This window comes from Lactuca virosa, chromosome 5, assembly GCF_052849685.1.
Source record: "Lactuca virosa cultivar CGN04683 chromosome 5, Lactuca_virosa_CGN04683_v6, whole genome shotgun sequence".
In the NCBI taxonomy this organism is placed as follows: domain Eukaryota; kingdom Viridiplantae; phylum Streptophyta; class Magnoliopsida; order Asterales; family Asteraceae; genus Lactuca; species Lactuca virosa.
The window spans coordinates 6,044,825-6,067,171 of NC_136430.1; the positions used below are offsets into that span (position 1 = coordinate 6,044,825).

General features: G+C 38.3%; 1 protein-coding gene across 1 annotated transcript; it reads right to left on the reverse strand.

Moving 5' to 3' along the window:
• Positions 1 to 18,550: 18,550 nt before the first annotated feature.
• LOC145114894 (farnesyl pyrophosphate synthase) lies at positions 18,551 to 21,470 on the reverse strand. The gene is made up of 11 exons (XM_079051013.1): positions 21,136 to 21,470; positions 20,465 to 20,489; positions 20,215 to 20,327; positions 20,036 to 20,122; positions 19,827 to 19,943; positions 19,654 to 19,742; positions 19,527 to 19,578; positions 19,340 to 19,435; positions 19,125 to 19,259; positions 18,978 to 19,049; positions 18,551 to 18,888 (listed from the first exon to the last, which is right to left on the reverse strand). Exons 1-11 carry the CDS (start codon positions 21,247 to 21,249, stop codon positions 18,760 to 18,762), a joined length of 1,029 nt encoding a protein of 342 aa, XP_078907139.1. The 5' UTR covers positions 21,250 to 21,470; the 3' UTR covers positions 18,551 to 18,759.
• Between the last annotated feature and the right edge of the window lie 877 nt (positions 21,471 to 22,347).

A 22,347-nucleotide genomic window follows, 5' to 3' on the forward strand; every position in this document is an offset into this window, starting at 1 on the left:
GATCCTCTTCTGGTTTGAAGATTGTTTCTGAAGACGAAGACGAAGAAGTTGTTTACAGACCTCCAACGGTTGAGGGGGAGTCCTCTGCTCCATCTGAGGGGGAGTCCTCTGCTTCACCTGAGGGGGAGTCATCTGATCAACCTGATAGTCCAGAGTCTAAAGTTCAAGATGGAACTCCTGATGCTGATGCTACACCTCTTACCCCTATTGAAAGAGAGTTCATGTCTAAAGATGCTTCCGCTGTCAATCCAACTTTTATGGAACTACTCTTTCCTGAAGAAATTGCTAATGAGTTTGTAGCAGATCCATCCAATGTGGATCAATCAGCAAATGATGGAGGTTTCAACATTCACACTCTTCCTGTTTCACTCAATGATATCAGCCAAGACATTCCTTCAAGAATTCAACGCGATCATCTGATCGATAACGTCATTGGCCAGCTGGGTGACGGGGTTCAAACTGTCACACCCTCAAAACCAAATGAACGGCGGAAACGTTCTGGGGTGGAGGACGTTATGTACAGTATCACAACAATGCAAGTAGTAAACAAGCAACAACATCATCCATTGCATTAATAATATAATTTCATACAAGTGTGTTCCGTTAAGTTTTAAAGACACTAAAACAATATACATCAAAAATATAAGATGAGTCTTGAACGAGCTCCATCTTCTCAAAACCTGGCTCCGGTACCTGTCTACTGGTGACCTGAGAATACAAGTTATTTTGAAAGATTTTATCAGCTTTAGAGCTGGGGAGTTCATAAGTATATTAGTGTCTGTGTTTGTATGAAAGCATTTGTAAGATGTTTTGTAAGATGTACTGTGTGTTTGTAAAAGTTTTGTATTTGTTTGAACTATCCTAGAAAACCCTATGTTTCCTACTAAAAGTAGCCTTCTACCAAGGCATCTAGTGTCTGTGCGTGTATCTTTTGTAAAAGTGAGTATTTTCCCAAATCCGACTATCATTAACCAAAAATATAGTTTTTTTACATTATTGTTTATTGTGTGAAATCACAAAGTAAAAAGTAAAGGGAAAATGTTATAGTACTTTAATGTAGCATTATGAAACTACTGCTGTACTAACTACCTTAAGCCAATTGTATATTTTAAGGTAACATGTGATCGGCCTGTATCTTGCTACCGACTCAATAGTAAAGTGACAATGTAAGATGCCACAAAAATGACGTTTGGCACCCGTAGACATGCAAGTCCCACTGTAGCGAGCAGCAAGGTGTAGGATAGTCAATCCAGTATAGATCCATACACAAACTCATACGCTCCCCAATTAAGGAGATTCTGATACAAAAACAGTCATGGCAGGTAGTGCCATGCCCTGTTTAATGGCTCACATAAATGTATTAATGTAAATGTTATGTGAATTGTGTGCTAGCTGTATTGTGTGTTCTTTCTCTGTCTAGCATGTATGTTTGTTTCTCATTATAGTATGTATTGACTCATGTATGAACTGACTCATTGTATGTTTCATCGTTCTAGTAATAGTATCTTCCTAAACTACCCCTATGGTAGCTTACTAGCAATGTATGAATATGTTTGTATACCCTTGCTACTCAAGGGTATGGACTTGAATGAAGGAAAACCTTTTATATCTATATACATATACATAATATATAACTAGGATTCAAACGACCCTCGGACAACTAACCTTGATACCCTAAGACCACAATCAAACAAGAACAGGAAGTAGGGTAGACTAGCAGTCCTAAGTCCTTCCAATCCTACTTATATAACTATATTTATATAGATACACATACTATAAGTTAGAAGAGGTTGATAACAAACCTTTTATATCTATATACATATACATAATATATAACTAGGATTCAAACGACCCTCGGACAACTAACCTTGATACCCTAAGACCACAATCAAACAAGAACAGGAAGTAGGGTAGACTAGCAGTCCTAAGTCCTTCTTAATCCTACTTATATAACTATATTTATATAGATACACATAATATAAGTTAAAAGAGTTTGATAAATGTATTTGACAATAAAAGAGTTTGTAAAACAGTTTGAGGTAAAACAGTTTGAAAAGTAAGAAAACCATTTGCTTGGTAGTTATTAATCACATGTGATTGATATAATACCTACAATTGTTCAACTTGTATCTCCCCCCATAAAAGCATTTAAAAACATTTAAAAGGTTAATTAAGGGGTATGAACTCACCTATAGTTGGTGGTTTGGATGAACTGAAGAAATAGGATTGCTAGGTGTCAAGTGAAGACTTGTACACAGACAATGATCCTATTTAACATATAAATACAACATATATGTATCTAATTAGACTTTAAACAGCTAATTAGCAAATTTAAGACATCCTAAGACAAGTTAAACACCTTATATAAGTGTTATAAGTCTCAAGGAATGCATCTAAGTGTTGTAGAACAATGCTATAGGGTTTAGGGTTTAAAAGAAACCCTAACTTGAGTTTACGGTTTTGTGACCTCAACCCAATGGGTTTACGGTCGTAAACCCTAGAGTTTACGGCCGTAAACTCCCCCTCTTTTGACCATTTTTTGATTTGAATGTTTCTAAGTCCATTGAAGTGTTTCCTCTTGAAGTATAGGCCTAAGGAAGAAGCTAGGGCACCATTTCACTCCTATTTGGAGTTTATGGCCCAAAGACCACATCCCTTTGGGTTTACGGTCGTAAACCCTTATGGATGTTGGTATTTTGATGATTTCAAGTCCTTAACACATCAAGGTAAGGATCCAAGTTAGTTACCTAGGCTTAGGAAGGGACTAGGGACATTTTGGTCCCTTAAAATGGGTTTACGGTTCAAGAATGTTCTTGGACCGTAAACACCATTTTCTTGGTGTTTCTTGGATGTTTTCATGTTATAATGAAGTATAGCAAGCTTAAACACACTCTAGGATAGAAGTACTTACTATATGGAAGCTTGAAATGAGCCAAAATGCCAAGAACACTAGTGTGTGTTCTTGGTGTTCTTGGTGAAAAATGGAAGAATCAACCTTTTGGAATGATTTCACGGTTAGAAGGGTGTTAAAACACTAGATTAAGTGATCTACTAACTTGAAATGGTTGAAAACACTTACTAGATCGAGATTTGGAATAAATCTCGGGATGATACTTGAGAGGATTTGCTTTTGTTCTTGAGAAATTTGGAAAAAATGACATAAAATGACAAGTGTCATATATATACTCCAAATTTCTGGGTTTTTGGCTGAAAATATTTTATTCCGGCAGTAAACTCCAATTTCTTGAAGTTTAGGAATAACAGTGTTGCACTATAACCCTAGGGCATCCTCTCTCCTGGTATCTCCTAAAGTGTAAATCCTAAAATAATCAAACTTGATCCAAAAAGTCTGAAAATTTAACTGTAACTGATTTGACTTCTATTGAATTGACATGTTGTACAGAATAGAAATTTCGGGTTGTCACATCATCCCCTCCTTAGAAGGAATTTCGTCCCGAAATTAGAATATAAGCAAATAAGTAGTTACAAAGAACTAAGCAAATAGACGAGGATATTTCAGTTTCATCTGATCCTCTCGCTCCCAAGTGAATTCAGGTCCTCGCTTGGCGTTCCAGCGAACCTTCACTATCGGGATGCGGCTTTGTTTCGTTTGCTTGACCTCCTGGTCCATGATCTCTACTGGTTCTTCCACGAAGTTGAGGCTCTCGTTGATCTCGATCTCGTCGAGTGTGATTACAAGAGTCTCGTCGGACAGACACTTTTTCAAGTTCGAGACGTAGAAGGTAGAATGTACGTTACTGAGTTCGCTCGGTAAGTTAAGTTTGTAAGCTACAGGGTCGATTCTGGCAAGAATCTCGAAAGGCCAATGTACCTTGGATTTAGCTTTCCACGCTTTCCGAAGCGTATCAAGCCCTTCCAGAGTGAGACCTTCAATAGAACATGGTCGCCCACCTGGAATTCCAACGGTTTCCTTCGTTTATCAGCGTAGCTTTTCTGTCGGTCTCTGGAGGCTTTCAGTCGTTCCCGGATCTGAACGATCTTCTCCGTCGTTTCCCGTATGATTTCCGGACCTGTGAGAGTGCTTTCAGGAACTCGTCCCTTAGCTAACTGGGTATCACCCACCTCAGCCCAGCACAGAGGGGATCTACACTTTCGGCCGTAGAGGGCCTCGAATGGAGCAGCCTTTATGCTTGTGTGATAACTGTTGTTGTAGGAAAATTCTACAAGGGGTAAATGAGTATCCCATGTTTTCCCAAAGTCGATCACACAGGCTCGCAACATGTCCTCTAAGGTTTGGATAGTCCTCTCACTTTGCCCGTCTGTCTGCGGATGGTAGGCTGTACTCATGTCCAGCCTAGTTCCTAAGGAACCTTGTAGCGACTGCCAGAACCTAGAAGTGAACATACTATCTCTATCCGAGATAATGGATATAGGGACACCGTGCAATCGTACAATTTCCCTTATGTATGTTCTGGTAAGTTTCTCCATCTTGTCTGTCTCTTTGATAGGCAGGAAGTGCGCGGACTTGGTCAATCTGTCGACGATGACCCATATGGTATCAAGTCCACCCGTTGTCTTGGGCAACTTGGTTATGAAATCCATAGTGATCCGCTCCCACTTCCATTCTGGGATCTCAGGCTGTTGAAGAAGACCTGAGGGTTTCTGGTACTCGACCTTGACCTTTGCGCAAGTAAGGCATTTACTTACGAAGGTAGCAATCTCTGCTTTCATGTTAGGCCACCAGTATAACTTTTTAAGATCCAGATACATCTTATCTGAACCTGGGTGAACGGAATAACGAGTATTGTGCGCCTCATTCATGACCAAGTCTCTGAAACCACCTAGTTTCGGGGTCCAGATCCGATTCATGAGATAAAAAGCTCTGCCACCCTTAACTTCCAAGTTCTTATCCATCCCTCGCAGGGATTCACTGGTCACATTTTCAGGCTTCAAAGCGTCGAGCTGAGCTGCCTGTATTTGTGTGGATAAGTGTGAATGGATAGTCATAGTCAATGACTTGACTTTACGACCAGAATATTCTTTCTGACTTAGGGCGTCAGCTACTACATTGGCCTTGCCGGGATGATAACAAATTTCGCATTCGTAGTCACTGAGTAGCTCGACCCACCGTCGTTGTCTCATGTTGAGCTCCTTCTGATCGAATATGTGTTGTAAGCTCTTGTGGTCTGTAAAGATTGTGCTCTTCGTACCGTACAGGTAGTGTCTCCAGATCTTCAAAGCAAATACAACTGCTCCTAGTTCAAGATCGTGCGTCGTATAGTTGACCTCATGTGTTTTCAGCTGCCTCGAGGCATAGGCGATGACCTTACCTCGCTGCATCAGAACACATCCGAGACCTTGGTTCGATGCATCGCAATAGACAACGAAGTCTTCTATCCCTTCGGGGAGGGATAGTATTGGTGCAGTGCACAAGGCTCGTTTGAGCGTTTGGAACGCTCTCTCCTGCTTTTCTTCCCAGTCAAAGGATATGCCCTTCTGGGTAAGTGTTGTAAGAGGCTTCGCAATGCGGGAGAAGTTCTGAATGAACCGGCGATAGTAGCCAGCGAGGCCTAGAAATTGACGAATTTCTGTAGGCGTCTTCAGTGCTGACCAGCTCTCAATGGCTTTGATTTTGGATGGGTCTACGTGGATTCCCTCTTCGCTAACCACGTGCCCTAAGAATTCGACTCGTCGGATCCAAAATTCGCATTTCGAGAATTTCGCAAAAAGCTTCTCCGCGCGCAGGGTTTCTAAGACTTGTCGCAGATGTTGACTATGTTCTTCCTTACTACGAGAGTAGATAAGTATATCATCGATGAAGACGATGACGAACTGATCCAAGTAAGGACGACACACCCTATTCATTAAGTCCATGAATACAGCGGGCGCGTTTGTTAATCCGAACGGCATCACTACGAATTCGTAGTGCCCATAACGAGTTCGGAAGGCTGTCTTTGGAACATCCTCCCCTAGCACTCGTAACTGGTGATATCCGGATCTTAAGTCGATTTTAGAAAAGAAATTCGCCCCTTGAAGTTGATCGAATAAATCGTCTATCCGAGGCAAAGGATAACGATTCTTGACGGTCAGTTTGTTGAGCTCCCTGTGGTCGATGCACATACGAAACGATCCGTCTTTCTTTTTGACGAACAAGACTGGAGCTCCCCAAGGTGAGAAGCTTGGTCTTATAAAGCCCTTGCTGAGCAGTTCGTTAAGTTGACAGGATAGTTCTTGCATCTCTGCAGGTGCTAGACGATAAGGCGATTTGGCTACGGGGGTAGCCCCTGGAACTAAGTCGATTCTGAACTCGACTTGTCGTTGCGGGGGTAATCCTGGTAGCTCTTCTGGAAAGACATCGGGAAAGTCGTGTACTACTGGAATGTTCTGAATAGATTTAGTTGCTTGGCTCACATCGACAACATGAGCAAGGAATGCGCGACATTCCTTTTGCAAGAATTTCTGAGCTTGAATGCTCGAGATGACACGAAGGTTTGTGCCGGGTTTGTCGCCATAAACTACTAGGGTTTCGCCAGACGAAAGATTAAGGCGGACTGCCTTTTCGTAACACATGATGTCGGCACGCTGAAGACTCAACCAATCCATGTCAATGATGACGTCGAAACTTTTAATTGAGACTGGCATGAGATCGATCGAGAATGAATGGCTATCTAAAGTTAAGGTACACCCTATGTAAATGCAGCTAGTGCTCTCTGTCTTCCCATTAGCCATTTCTACTGTGAACGGTTCTTTGAGTGCTCGTGATTTTTGCTTAAGTAAATGAGCAAATTTCTGATTCACGAAGCTTCTCTCCGCTCCACTATCAAATAGTATACAAGCATAAGAGTTGTCGAGGAGAAACGTACCAGTGACCACTGTGGGGTCGGCAACCTCCTCCTCATGACCTATAGCCAGAACTCTTCCTACTCCACCGACAGTCCCTGCCTTGGGGCAGTTCCTTTTGTAGTGGCCCACATCGCCACAATTGTAGCAAGCTTGGCCCACTCCAGCGCCGGGGACTTGGGTGATTGGCCTTGCCGGAGATTTACAGAAACGGGCTGTATGCCCCTTCCTGTTGCAGTTTACACACTGCATGTACCGGCAGGCTCCCATATGATGGTAGTTGCACTTGTTGCATAAAGTCAAACTTCCAGAATACTGCTTTATTGGGATAGCAGCAGTGGCAGGTGCTGTCGCACTATGAACTACCACCGTCTGCTGTTTCTTCGCAGCCTTCTTCTTTTTCTTGTCATCCCAGAATTTCCGCTTGGACTCTGCAGTTCTGGCGGTTTCTGAGATGGTTAGGGTGGTTGTTGCAGCCGGGGTACGGGCCCCGTGGTCAACTAGCTGCTGTGCAAATCGCTTGGCACTATCAAATGTAGTGGGGCGTGATAACAATACATTTCCCTGGTATGGTGGCACCAGACCCCATATATACCTCTCGATCTTCTTTCCCTCTGTATGAATCATGTTGGGACAGAGGGCCACCAGTTCACAGAACCTGGCGGTATATGCTACGATGTCGGTGCCTTTCATGGTTAGGCGCCAAAGTTCTTCCTCCAGCTTTTGGATCTCGCCCCTCGGGCAGTACTCCTCAATCATGAGGTCTTTTAAAGTATCCCAGCCCATATCATTTGCCACTGAAAGAGATAGTGACTTAACATGGCTATTCCACCATGTTAGGGCTCTGGTTTCAAAGGTGCAAGCAGCGAACTTCACCTTGCTCCCTTCTGGACAGGAGCAGATTGCGAAAACCGATTCGGTTTTCTCAAACCATTGCGAGAGTACAATGACTCCGCCAGTTCCTCTGAAGGATAATGGCTTGCAGTTTGTAAAATCTTTGTAGGAGCACTCTCTCGAGCGCACAGGGGTTTCAACCTGTATTGTTGGAATAGGAGTCCCTCCTCTAGTGGAACTTGAAGAATGATATTCAGCCATGGCTGTTGCCACAGCCGCAGCTACAGCAGCATTGAGGGCTGCTGTATCAAATTGAGGAATAGGTGGTGGAGGATTACGTCTTGTTGACTTACGTGGAGGCATCTTTTAGCTGAAAGTTTAGAATGAATAAGATATTGATAATAATTTGACATGAACATTGATGAGAATGACTCATGGACTAACTCTCCATAGTCCAACAGCATAATTAAATGGAATACTTGAATGAAGATGAAAGCATTTGGATAATAATTTCCATTAGATTTTTATATCTGTCAAAGATATTGGAATTACAGATGTAATGAGTTTGGGGAAAAAAATGACCTAGAAGTAGGTCTTACATCAACCAAGATGGGAAAATTTTGACAGCATACTACCTAATCAAAACCTAGCAGGTCTAAGATTTATAAGGATAGGAAATTAAACTTAAGTTTTTACATAACTAAGTTATATCCAAAAGAGAAGTCGGTAAGATTTTAACGACGACGAGAACTGCTTGAGTGAGTCCTTGAATCCGATAGGAGGCGCTCTATGTCCCTCACACGCCTATCAGACCTTGCTTGCTGAGCTCGAAGTTCCCTGACTTCGGCTCGGGTTTCAGCAAGTTCCCTCTGAAGCATTGCATTGCTAACCTGAGCCCTTTCATGAGCGGACTCCAGCTGGCGAATGCGGACAGTGTTAATACCATAATTGGCATCCACTTCTACTACCCGGTCGATAGCTTCTCGACCCTGCTCGGTGTTCCGAGCAATCCTACGAACCATGATAGGTAGGACCCTATCAGCTGTACCTCCCTCAGTAAGGTTGTAGAAACTTCTGTCTCCATTGTAAGGAAAAGGTTGACCTTGTTCCTGACTCCACCTATTCAAGTTTGTGGCCCACAAAGGTGTGGGTCCTTGAAATGCGGGACGAGGGTTTGGGTTTTGAACAGCTGGGGGTTGGTTGTTGACTTCTGGCTCCGAGTCGGAACCATCAGAAAAACCTTCAGCTTCATAATCATCTAAAGGAATTGGGTGATTATCTTCTGGTTCTTCTTCCAGCCATTCTGCGTTGTCGTGGTTGGGATAGTACGGGTCTCCGGGAAGATAAAATCCAGCCATTAAATCTATGCGAGAAAAAGTATATAAGAAATAACTAAATTAAACTAACTAACTAAATAAATAATTATAAGATGATCTTTATCAGTTGCCTCAATACTTGTTTAAAGCATACCAGTTATATGTCATGCAGACGGGATAGACCTTCGAATAAGTAACCCTAACCCTAAGCCCACAACCAAACAAGGAACAGGAAGTAAGGCAAATATCACAGATTCTAAGTCTATGACATCCTAGTACATATAACTTTAGTGTATCCACTAAACAACCATTGATATACTAATAAAGACCTTTAGTTCTCGAATAAGTAATTATAGTAACACAAAATACTCCTATAGTATTTTAAGTTTAATGTTTTGTTCTACTGTTCTTGTTGTAGAAGTGTTGGTAAGTTTTTAGACTTGTTGCAACCTCACAACCATACTTAGGCACATGCTAATCACTCCTCGAATAATGTAGTTGATCAGGCTACATCTTCCCAGGGTTGACCATATGTCTCTAAGTCTACTTGTGTTATCCAACAATCGTAATACTTTTGTTCTGTCCTAGTGACACTGATTTTAGTATGAATGCAGGTATGTATACTTTATTAAATATTTTATTATTTAAAGTATAAACTCTTCATCAGAGTATTTTAAATCCCGCTTGTGTTTATAGTTCGTATATCTTTTATGGGTTGATACACTCGATTCACTATAAACAATGCTCTAATACCAATCTGTCACACCCTCAAAACCAAATGAACGGCGGAAACGTTCTGGGGTGGAGGACGTCATGTACAGTATCACAACAATGCAAGTAGTAAACAAGCAACAACATCATCCATTGCATTAATAATATAATTTCATACAAGTGTGTTCCGTTAAGTTTTAAAGACACCAAAACAATATACTTCAAAAATATAAGATGAGTCTTGAACGAGCTCCATCTTCTCAAAACCTGGCTCCGGTACCTGTCTACTGGTGACCTGAGAATACAAGTTATTTTGAAAGAGTTTATCAGCTTTAGAGCTGGGGAGTTCATAAGTATATTAGTGTCTGTGTTTGTATGAAAGCATTTGTAAGATGTTTTGTAAGATGTACTGTGTGTTTGTAAAAGTTTTGTATTTGTTTGAACTATCCTAGAAAACCCTATGTTTCCTACTAAAAGTAGCCTTCTACCAAGGCATCTAGTGTCTGTGCGTGTATCTTTTGTAAAAGTGAGTATTTTCCCAAATCCGACTATCATTAACCAAAAATATAGTTTTTTTACATTATTGTTTATTGTGTGAAATCACAAAGTAAAAAGTAAAGGGAAAATGTTATAGTACTTTAATGTAGCATTATGAAACTACTGCTGTACTAACTACCTTAAGCCAATTGTATATTTTAAGGTAACATGTGATCGGCCTGTATCTTGCTACCGAGTCAATAGTAAAGTGACAATGTAAGATGCCACAAAAATGACGTTTGGCACCCGTAGACTTGCAAGTCCCACTGTAGCGAGCAGCAATGTGTAGGATAGTCAATCCAGTATAGATCTATACACAAACTCATACGCTCCCCAATTAAGGAGATTCTGATACAAAAACAGTCATGGCAGGTAGTGCCATGCCCTGTTTAATGGCTCACATAAATGTATTAATGTAAATGTTATGTGAATTGTGTGCTAGCTGTATTGTGTGTTCTTTCTCTGTCTAGCCTGTATGTTTGTTTCTCATCACTCTATTTCATGTTTGTTTCTCATTATAGTATGTATTGACTCATGTATGAACTGACTCATTGTATGTTTCATCGTTCTAGTAATAGTATCTTCCTAAACTACCCCTATGGTAGCTTACTAGCAATGTATGAACATGTTTGTATACCCTTGCTACCCAAGGGTATGGACTTGAATGAAGGAAAACCTTTTATATCTATATACATATACATAATATATAACTAGGATTCAAACGACCCTCGGACAACTAACCTTGATACCCTAAGACCACAATCAAATAAGAACAGGAAGTGGGGTAGACTAGCAGTCCTAAGTCCTTCCAATCCTACTTATATAACTATATTTATATAGATACACATACTATAAGTTAGAAGAGGTTGATAACAAACCTTTTATATCTATATACATATACATAATATATAACTAGGATTCAAACGACCCTCGGACAACTAACCTTGATACCCTAAGACCACAATCAAACAAGAACAGGAAGTAGGGTAGACTAGCAGTCCTAAGTCCTTCTTAATCCTACTTATATAACTATATTTATATAGATACACATAATATAAGTTAAAAGAGTTTGATAAATGTATTTGACAATAAAAGAGTTTGTAAAACAGTTTGAGGTAAAACAGTTTGATAAACAGTTTGAAAAGTAAGAAAACCATTTGCTTGGTAGTTATTAATCACATGTGATTGATATAATAACTACAATTGTTCAACTTGTATCCCCCCCATAAAAGCATTTAAAAACATTTAAAAGGTTAATTAAGGGGTATGAACTCACCTGTAGTTTGTGGTTTGGATGAACTGAAGAAATAGGATTGCTAGGTGTCAAGTGAAGACTTGTACACACACAATGATCCTATTTAACATATAAATACAACATATATGTATCTAATTAGACTTTAAACAACTAATTAGCAAAGTTAAGACATCCTAAGACAAGTTAAACACCTTATATAAGTGTTATAAGTCTCAAGGAATGCATCTAAGTGTTGTAGAACAATGCTATAGGGTTTAGGGTTTAAAAGAAACCCTAACTTGAGTTTACGGTTTTGTGACCTCAACCCAATGGGTTTACGGACGTAAACCCTAGAGTTTACGGCCGTAAACTCCCCCTCTTTTGACCATTTTTTGATTTGAAGGTTTCTAAGTCCATTGAAGTGTTTCCTCTTGAAGTATAAGCCTAAGGAAGAAGCTAGGGCACCATTTCACTCCTATTTGGAGTTTACGGCCCAAAGACCACATCCCTTTGGGTTTACGGTCGTAAACCCTTATGGATGTTGGTATTTTGATGATTTCAAGTCCTTAACACATCAAGGTAAGGATCCAAGTTAGTTACCTAGGCTTAGGAAGGGACTAGGGACATTTTGGTCCCTTAAAATGGGTTTACGGTTCAAGAATGTTCTTGGACCGTAAACACCATTTTCTTGGTGTTTCTTGGATGTTTTCATGTTATAATGAAGTATAGCAAGCTTAAACACACTCGAGGATAGAAGTACTTACTATATGGAAGCTTGAAATGAGCCAAAATGCCAAGAACACTAGTGTGTGTTCTTGGTGTTCTTGGTGAAAAATGGAAGAATCAACCTTTTGGAATGATTTCACGGTTAGAAGGGTGTTAAAACACTAGATTAAGTGATCTACTAACTTGAAATGGTTGAAAACACTTACTAGATCGAGATTTGGAATAAATTCCGGGATGATACTTGAGAGGATTTGCTTTTGTTCTTGAGAAATTTGGAAAAATGACATAAAATGACAAGTGTCATATATATACTCCAAATTTCTGGGTTTTTGGCTGAAAATATTTTATTCCGGCAGTAAACTCCAATTTCTTGAAGTTTAAGAATAACAGTGTTGCACTATAACCCTAGGGCATCCTCTCTCCTGGTATCTCCTAAAGTGTAAATCCTAAAATAATCAAACTTGATCCAAAAAGTCTGAAAATTTAACTGTAACTGATTTGACTTCTATTGAATTGACATGTTGTACAGAATAGAAATTTCGGGTTGTCACACAAACTAGAAGTCAGAGTGGAGATGTCAATGCATGTCTCTATTCTTGCTTTATCTCTCAAATAGAGCCCAAGAACGTTGACATGGCTTTGAATGAGCCCAGCTGGGTAGATGCGATGCATGAAGAGCTAAATCCGTTTGAAAAGCTCGGGGTCTGGAAGTTGGTTGAGTTACCAAAGGGCAAAAGGTCTCTTGACACGCGTTGGGTCTATCGAAACAAGCAAGACGATTCTGGTGTAATAGTGCGCAATAAAGCAAGGTTGGTGGTTCGCGGGTTTCGACAAGTTGAGGGTCTTGATTATACTGAGGTGTATGCTCCCGTGGCTCGATTGAAGGCTATTCGTATCTTTCTCGCATATGCTTCTTATATGAACTTCACGGTCTACCAAATGGATGTCAAGACTGCCTTCTTGTATGGCAAGGTGAAGGAAGAAATTTATGTTGACCAACCCCCTGGGTTCGTTAACTCAAAGTTTCCTAATCGTGTCTACAAGTTGGACAAGGCATTGTATGGGTTACATCAACCTCCTCGAGCATGGTATGCGACTCTAACAAAGCACTTGCTCGAGCATGGATACTCTCGCGGCACTATTGATCAAACTTTATTCATCAAGCATGTTGGTAATGATCAGATACTAGTCCAAATCTATGTTGACGACATTATCTTCGGGTCTACCAATCCACAACTTTGCAAAGAGTTTGAAGGCGTGATGAAAAAGCGGTTTGAGATGAGTTCACTGGGCAAAATGACCATGTTTCTGGGGCTTCAGGTCAAACAAAATTCAACCGGAATCCTGCTACATCAAGCTAAGTATGTGGAGGATATTCTTGAGAAGTTCGGGTTTGAAGACGCAAAACCTGCATCGACACCAATGGCTGAAAGACCCCTGCTGAATCCAGATATTGATGGCGAATTCGTAGATCGGACACACTACAGATCGATGATCGGATCGCTGATGTATCTTACTGCAAGTCGTCCCGACATCATGTTTACAGTTTGTCAATGCGCTCGCTATCAGGCTAATCCTAAACTCTCTCATCTTATTGCTGTCAAAAGGATTTTTCGGTATATCAAAGGCAGCCCAAAATTGGGTCTTTGGTATCCGAAGAATTCTGAATTTGATTTATACGCTTTTGCTGACAGTAATTATGGAGGCTGTGAGCTTGACAGGAAATCAACATCGGGAGGGTGCCAATTCCTTGGTGATAGGCTGGTGTCGTGGCAGTGCAAGAAACAGCATACCGTCTCTACCTCAACAACAGAAGCGGAATACGTTGCTGCATCTGCCTGCTGTTCTCAAGTTATCTGGATCCAACATCAGCTGTTGGATTACGGTTTGAATTATCTAGAAACCCCAATTCACTGTGATAATGAGGCCACAATTCAAATCACTAAAAATCCGGTCCAACATTCCAAAACCAAGCACATTGATATCAAAATTCACTTTATCAGAGATTGTTATGAGCGCTCGCTCATTAGGCTAGAACAGGTTCCCACTTCCAATAATGTGGCGGATCTGTTCACCAAGCCTTTTAACAAAGCTCGATTCGATGTGCTTGTGGGATTTTTAAAAATGATTCGTTTTGAGGATTAAATTTTTTTTGTTGTTATTCATTAGGTTAGTTTAAATTTGCGCATTTTAGTGTTTTCATTCTCACCCATGCACAAATTTAGGGGGAGAAATAAACAAAAACCAAACAAAAAAAATTGAAAAATTCAAAAAAAAATAAATTCAAAATTCAAAAAAATCAAAAATATTGTCGCTTTCAGTTTTGCTTGTTGATATAGTACTGGGAAGTGATATTATCAAGTGATAACAGGCAATCTGAGTCTACGTAACGTACCCAAAGTTGAAGGGTCTATGCTTTGGGTTTGATGCGTTGGTAGGCACGAAAGATTCTAAATGGACATGACTAGGCAGAGTTGAACTTAAGGAATTCATAGACTTGACAAATCTTGACCTAGTTAGATCCGTTTAGCCTGACAATACGAAGCTTGGATAGATTGAGCAGGGAGATATATATGGGAATCTACTGGTCATATTAAAGAACTCGTATATGGAACTGTGGATTAACTTTTCCTCGATGTGCGGATTATGTCATTAATTCCGGTATTGATGGGGCGACTGGTGAATTCCGATAAATTAGGTCTGTAGAAGGTTATATTTTTTCTTTCTATCTGTTAGTCATATGTTGCCTCCTCTGTGTGATCAAAAGATCCGACCTGGAATGTAGCATATGCAACTCTATTTCTCTGCATCCTCTATCTATGCAATTCTTTCTATCTGTTAGCCATATAATGTCTCCTTTGCGTGACTCACAATCCGACCTGGTACACAGTATATGCATCATTCTTTTTCTCAATCCCTCTAAAACTTCAGTTAGTCATATGTTTCACCATCTGCGTGATTGGAAGAGATCCGACCTGGGTGTATAGCATATGCATTCTAAATCTATCTTCCCTCTCAATAATTGTCTGCTCACCCGATGTAAGGAGTATTCTGGAAGTCCTTGATTACTGGAGCATATCAGGAAGCGGGAACCATGTTCTAGTACAATTAAAATTGAACACTTACAGATTGTCTGTAGATCTCGCTGCTCAATTTAGGTGGACAACAATATCTTTGGTCGTCGTCAGCTGAATGGTCCTTAAGGAATATTATCTAGGAACTTAGGATCACATTGTCTTGTCACTTTTAATATGTCCTAATTTTGTCACAATCTCTCGTGTTTAAGTGGACCACAATACCGGCGATTGACCAGATCTATTCATGAAGGGAGAGGTACTGATAAACGGATAAAGGCTGTTTAAAAACTTTGATCCCAAATCACTCTTAAAGTTAGATGTCATTTTATTTTTGTTAAATTTATTCATAGTTTTCTTCTAATTTAATTATCAGGGGAGAATTAAAAATTTTAAAAACAAAACAAAAATCAGAAAAATTCAAAATCAAAAATAGTGTTATATTCTGTTTTATTTCTTGTTTAAGAAAATCAAAAATCCAAAAATATTTTTGTTTCTGTTTTATTTTTTTCAGAAAATATAAAAAAACCCAAAAATATTGTGTGCTAAATTTTCTTTTAGTTTTGTTTTGTCTTGAAAAAGTGAATTCAAGTGAAGATGAAACTCATGGAAGTTTGTGTCGAAGATTTATGAGCCAAGGCTTCATCCGTGATCATCGAAGAATTCTCATTCGAAGGAGCAAGAAATGAAGATTATTTTTTCGACATTCAATCTTTCAACCCCATAAGCAAGGTGAAGCTGCACTTGAAGATTAGGTGACGGATTGCATTGAAACCTCCTCAATCAGTCTGCTGCTATCTATGAACCTGCTGAAGTGATCCAGAAGATTAGTTCTCTCTGATGTTCTCTCTGAAGATTCTCAAGCTGAAAGCGGTATCTTTCAAGAATCAGTACATCAAGCCTCCTCACTCAATGTGCGTTCAATGTCAAATATTGAAGAAATGCCCAAGTGCTCAAGATGAAGTCATTCATTGAAGATAAATGTTGAAGCCAAGCTTACAATGAAGATGAACAAGAAATCCAACTACTTTTTAGGGGGAGCTTGTTGGGTCATTTAAGAAAAGAAAAGAAAGCTATTAACCAAGGGGGAGATTGTTGGGTCAAAAATATGGTTTATACTTTGTTTTTCTAGGAAAATGTATTTATGTGTCTTTGGTCAGAAAATGTGTTTGCGACCGTAAACAGAGTTTACGGCCCAATGGGTGTTTAGGGTCGTAAACCCATTTACGACCGTAAACCCATTCACGGCCCATGTTTCTTATGTATAAATATAGGTGTAAGGGGTGAGGAGTGGAGTGATGAACACATAGAATAGAGGAGCTTAAGTGTGTGCATTTGAAGGTGTTCTAGAGAGAGAGAAAAGAGAGTGTGTGTTAGTGTGTGTGAATCTTGTATCCGGATCTTCATTCATATCAATACATACAAGATTCATCATATTCTTCTTCTCCTTCTCTTCTATTTGATCTGGCATCATCCGTTTGATTGGGATTCCGTACCATCAAACGGATCTGATTGATACACAAGCAGATTAGGGACTTACAACACCAAGTTTAATGAGGCATTCTCCAAGAATATAAAGCTTGGAATCCATGAGGAGGATAAGACCAAACTAGCTGAATTGCTTCAATACCATTCGATCAAGAGTGGTGATGAAATGATAAGCTTGAAGGATTATACAAATATTATAATCTAATTTTTTGATAGAGCCACTCAAGTGTTTATAAGAAGTTAGTTTTACCAATTTGACATTTGATGGTGCAACATAACTCAAATCAACCAAAGGGTCAAAATTATTATCTCTAGAGGAAAGCATATTGATAAGAAACAGTGCGGAATATAAGAAAAATGATTTGTTATATCTTATTATCTTATAAAGATTACAAATAACATTATCATTAAAATTTACCAAGATGTTAATAATTATTACTACCAAAACCCAAATTTCCATCAACTCCAGACAGACATAAAAATAAAAGAAGTTGCATAACAATTCTTTCCATAAGCAAGGTGAAGCTGCACTTGAAGATTAGGTGACGGATTGCATTGAAGCCTCTTCAATCAGTCTGTTGCTATCTATGAACCTGCTGAAGTGATCCAGAAGATTAGTTCTCTCTGATGTTCTCTCTGAAGATTCTCAAGCTGAAAGCGCTATCTTTCAAGAATCAGTACATCAAGCCTCCTCACTCAATGTGCGTTCAATGTCAAATATTGAAGAAATGCCCAAGTGCTCAAGATGAAGTCATTCATTGAAGATAAATGCTGAAGCCAAGCTTACAATGAAGATGAACAAGAAAGCCAGCTACTTTTTAGGGGGAGCTTGTTGGGTCATTTAAGAAAAGAAAAGAAAGCTATAAACCAAGGGGGAGATTGTTGGGTCAAAAATATAGTTTATACTTTGCTTTTCTAGGAAAATGTATTTATGTGTCTTTGGTCAGAAAATGTGTTTGCGACCGTAAACAGAGTTTACGGCCCAATGGGTGTTTACGGTCGTAAACCCATTTACGACCGTAAACCCATTCACGGCTCATGTTCACCAAGCCCATGTTTCTTATGTATAAATATAGGTGTAAGGGGTGAGGAGTGGAGTGATGAACACATAGAATAGAGGAGCTTAAGTGTGTGCATTTGAAGGTGGTCTAGAGAGAGAGAAAAGAGAGTGTGTGTTAGTGTGTGTGAATCTTGTATCCGGATCTTCATTCATATCAATACATACAAGATTCATCATATTCTTCTTCTCCTTCTCTTCTATTTGATCTGGCATCATCCGTTTGATTGGGATTCCGTACCATCAAACGGATCTGATTGATACACAAGCAGATTAGGGACTTACAACACCAAGTTTAATGAGGCATTCTCCAAGAATATAAAGCTTGGAATCCATGAGGAGGATAAGACCAAACTAGCTGAATTGCTTCAATACCATTCGATCAAGAGTGGTGATGAAATGATAAGCTTGAAGGATTATACAAATATTATAATCTAATTTTTTGATAGAGCCACTCAAGTGTTTATAAGAAGTTAGTTTTACCAATTTGACATTTGATGGTGCAACATAACTCAAATCAACCAAAGGGTCAAAATTATTATCTCTAGAGGAAAGCATATTGATAAGAAACAGTGCGGAATATAAGAAAAATGATTTGTTATATCTTATTATCTTATAAAGATTACAAATAACATTATCATTAAAATTTACCAAGAAGATGTTAATAATTATTACTACCAAAACCCAAATTTCCATCAACTCCAGACAGACATAAAAATAAAAGAAGTTGCATAACAATTCTTTCCATAATTATTGCATCAGAACAAATGGGTTGGCTTAAAAAGAGATGAATGTCTTATTACACATAAGCGCTATTACATGGCCAATAAAACAAGTCGATAATAACAATAATAATAATAATACTAGAAGGAAGACATAAGAAGAGTTGGAAGATTGCAAGAATACAATGGCAATCGGCAAAAGATACAAAGAGGCATCAACAATCAACAACAGAATAATAATAATAATAATAAGGTCCCTCTATTTTTGCCTCTTGTATATCTTTCCTAAGAAAGATTTCAATACTGCTTGTACTGCTTTGCTTGGGTGAGCCTCAATGGATGTGATGAGCTTCTCGTAACTCTTGCTCTCATAATCTTCAAATACACCCTGCATTTTATTTTTTTACCAATTAAACTATATATTTCTTTTAAAAAAAAAAAATCATGGATTTCAAATGTATGGATAGAGTCACAAACCTGAAGGTTGAGAGTGTGATACAGTTCCTTCACTTTTGCAACGGAAGCAGGATCTTTTTTCCCATAGTTTTCCTGGATAAAGAATAATTTATTTAGGAAATAAATAAATAAATAAAAAGCAGTGAGCAGTGGTTGGTTACAACTTACATGTAGGAGTTTGTTTTGTTCCTGATCAGCAAGTTCCAATGCTTTGACAACCAACCAGGAGCACTTAAAATCTTCAATATCTGTTCCAATCTTGCCAATCACCTCGGGTGCACCAAAACAGTCTAGATAATCATCCTGCAATTCATGAATTAAATTTAAATTTAATTTTAAATGGCCTCATAAATATTAGTAAATAAATAGTTGCATGGGCGTACCTGCACTTGGAAATAGGTACCCATTTCAACAAGCACGTCCTTCACTTCAACATGTTTCTCTAGGTCCTCTCCAAACATAAGGAGGGCACACGCAACCTTAAAAACCACAAACAAAACTCATACAATTACACAATCCATATCATTATCAGTCTTGTTTGTACAAGGAAACAGGAATTAATTTACTCACAGGAAGGTAAAATGAGTAGTAAGCAGTTTTGTACTGAACAATCCTACGATGACTGCAGTAAAGATATTAGGAAAACGTAAGATTTGGATATTATTAGTATAGACTCAAAGCTGGTTTGGTTTCTTACATAGATAATGAATACTTTGACAGATCTTTCTCTCCTACAAGTGTAGTGATCAAATCAATCATCTGTCCAGAGGCTGTTTGAAATTCTACCTGTGCTCAAAAGTACAGTGATATTAGTTATTTAGTTGAAAAAGTAAAAGCATGTGAAGAAGAAGAAGAAGAGCAATTAGCAACCTCATTGAACAGGTCAACTAGGTCAATGTAATACGGCTTTCCTCGGAAATGTTTCTTGAGAATTCTTGGAATATGGTTGCGAAGAATTATTCCATCATTTGCAGCAATCATACCAACCTAGAATCAAATTTTATAAAAATATAAACAGAGATATCAAGCAAGTATTATATATTTATATTTATATTAGAAAAAAAAAAATACAAGTTTACCTTGGGTAATCTGAACCAACAGGGTTGACCTCTGCGGGTATGAGACTCGTCCATGATATCATCAAGCACAAGGAAGTATGCTTGAAGCTGCCATTATTTACAACAATCAAATGAAGAACTAAGGACTTTAATTATCATGCAATTCAAATGAAATGCCAAGCATAATAAATATTACCCACCCATTCAACACACCAACCAAGGGCAGATGAAAGAAAAATCTCATCTTCTGTCAGTTCTTCTCCTTTAAGCAACTGGTAACTGTCCACAACAGACAGCCCCCGATTCAGCTTTCCTACAAACATCACATTTCAATACCCCTGTTATTTATTTTTAATTTTTAAATTTTAATTTTTAATTTTTAATTTTTAATTTTTAATTTTTAATTTTTAATACAACCCAACCAAAGGGAAATACAGCAACTCTTCTTACCTCCAGGGACATTGTAGTCAAGCATCTGCAAACAAATATAATTAAACAAACACAATTAATTTCATATACATAATACTTTGGTAAAAAATAAAAATAAACTCTAGTGTCGTAATTTGAAAGGAGGGAGTACATCAAGACTGTGGTTACATTATTCATTGATGGAAATAAGTCAATCATTAATCATTATTAGAACGTTTTTTGATTCGATAAAACACCTGATAATGATATGCTATACCAGAAGAATTAGTTAAGATTACATAGTCGTTGCTTGTGGTTGACCAAGTATTTTCAACTCATGTAGGTGGGTAGCCACCAAACCTTTTTATTATCGTATTGCAGTATCTGTATAATATACCAAATCAAGTAATAATTACTCCAACATTCTCACATTTATGTGAGCGTTGATGCAACAGCACCTGTCAGATCTGATATATATATTTTTTTCAATAAACAGCTAGGTCACTAATAGCCCCAACATCCTTCATCCAAAACTACTAATAGTAATATTCATCAACAATTACCACAAAACCAGCATATTCTCGCAATAAAATCGATGTAATACATAAATCAGTTAATCGGATATTCAAATAACACGATGAACAACAAACATTTAACCTCGTAAAACCTCGTTCAGATTACAACAATAATGATTAAAATGATTCAGATTTTACCTTTTCAACCCATTGACGAGAATCGTCATCGAATTCGAAGGCAGGATCGTTAATTAACTCGGATTTCAGAGTATCGTAAACTTCGAGAAATTTGGACTTCAGATCGGTGCTCATATTTGAATTTGCAATCGACAAGGTATCAGATTCTTCCGAAATTTCTCTCGTAGTATAGAGCGAGTATGTGTGTTTAGAGGGAGAAATTGGGTGGGAGTGTTTTGTAGGGAAGATGTCGCTGTATGTGTGTGTGTTTATAGGGGAAGGAATTGGTTGGGAGGAGGATGCCGCTGTACTTTGCTGAATATTGTGATACACACACCCTCACACAACAAGTGTGTGGTCAAGTAGTCAGTGGTGTATGGCTGCATTTTATATTTTCTTTATTCGTCCAATAGTGGCAAGTCAAATGGTCAAATAAAGGTCACAAAAAGTACACATATAACGGGGGTGTTTGTATGAAATTTATTAGACTGGTTCAAGAAATAAGAAGCCGTTCAAAGCCACATCAACCTAAATTTTTGTCTTCTCTTCGTCATATCTGGTGGGACGGTGTTCCTTATGAAAAATAACGTTAAAAAAAGAAGAAAAACAGATGGAAGAAAAAGAAGAAGAGAAAAAAAAATTAACGTTGAAGGGTGTTATGCTGGCAACGGGAAGCAACGAGAAACGAGAGGGACGGTGTTCCTCAGGTTACCACGACGTTAAGTCGTGTCCACGTCGGCAATAACGTCCCAAAACGGACCCATACCAGCACTCTTAAGAACCTGGTAATCGGACACTGAAAGCTGGTAGTTGATAGCTAGCAATTGAAAACTGTAGTCTATTTATATATAAATGTTCGGTAAAAATAGTTGGAAGCTTTTAAAACATGTAAAATGACTTATCTAACACGTAATTAATTTTTTTTAAAGGTAATTGATTCAATTTGCAAAATTATAAAAAAAGCTTCTTGTTAAATGTTATTTGAATTAATTTTTAGATTTGAAACTTTTTGTTTAGTTAAAAGTAGAAGTCTGTAATGTTGAATGAAACTTTTTTTTCTTACAAGCAAAAAAGTTAAAACTTTTCAAAAGATGTGTGTCAAACATGTTTATTATTTATATAGCGATAATAATTTAGGAGGATGATACTTTTTTCTTTTTGTTCATGTTTAATTATTTTTTGATTTTTGTATATCATTTACAATTGAACTTTTTTCTAATGTTCAAAAAACAT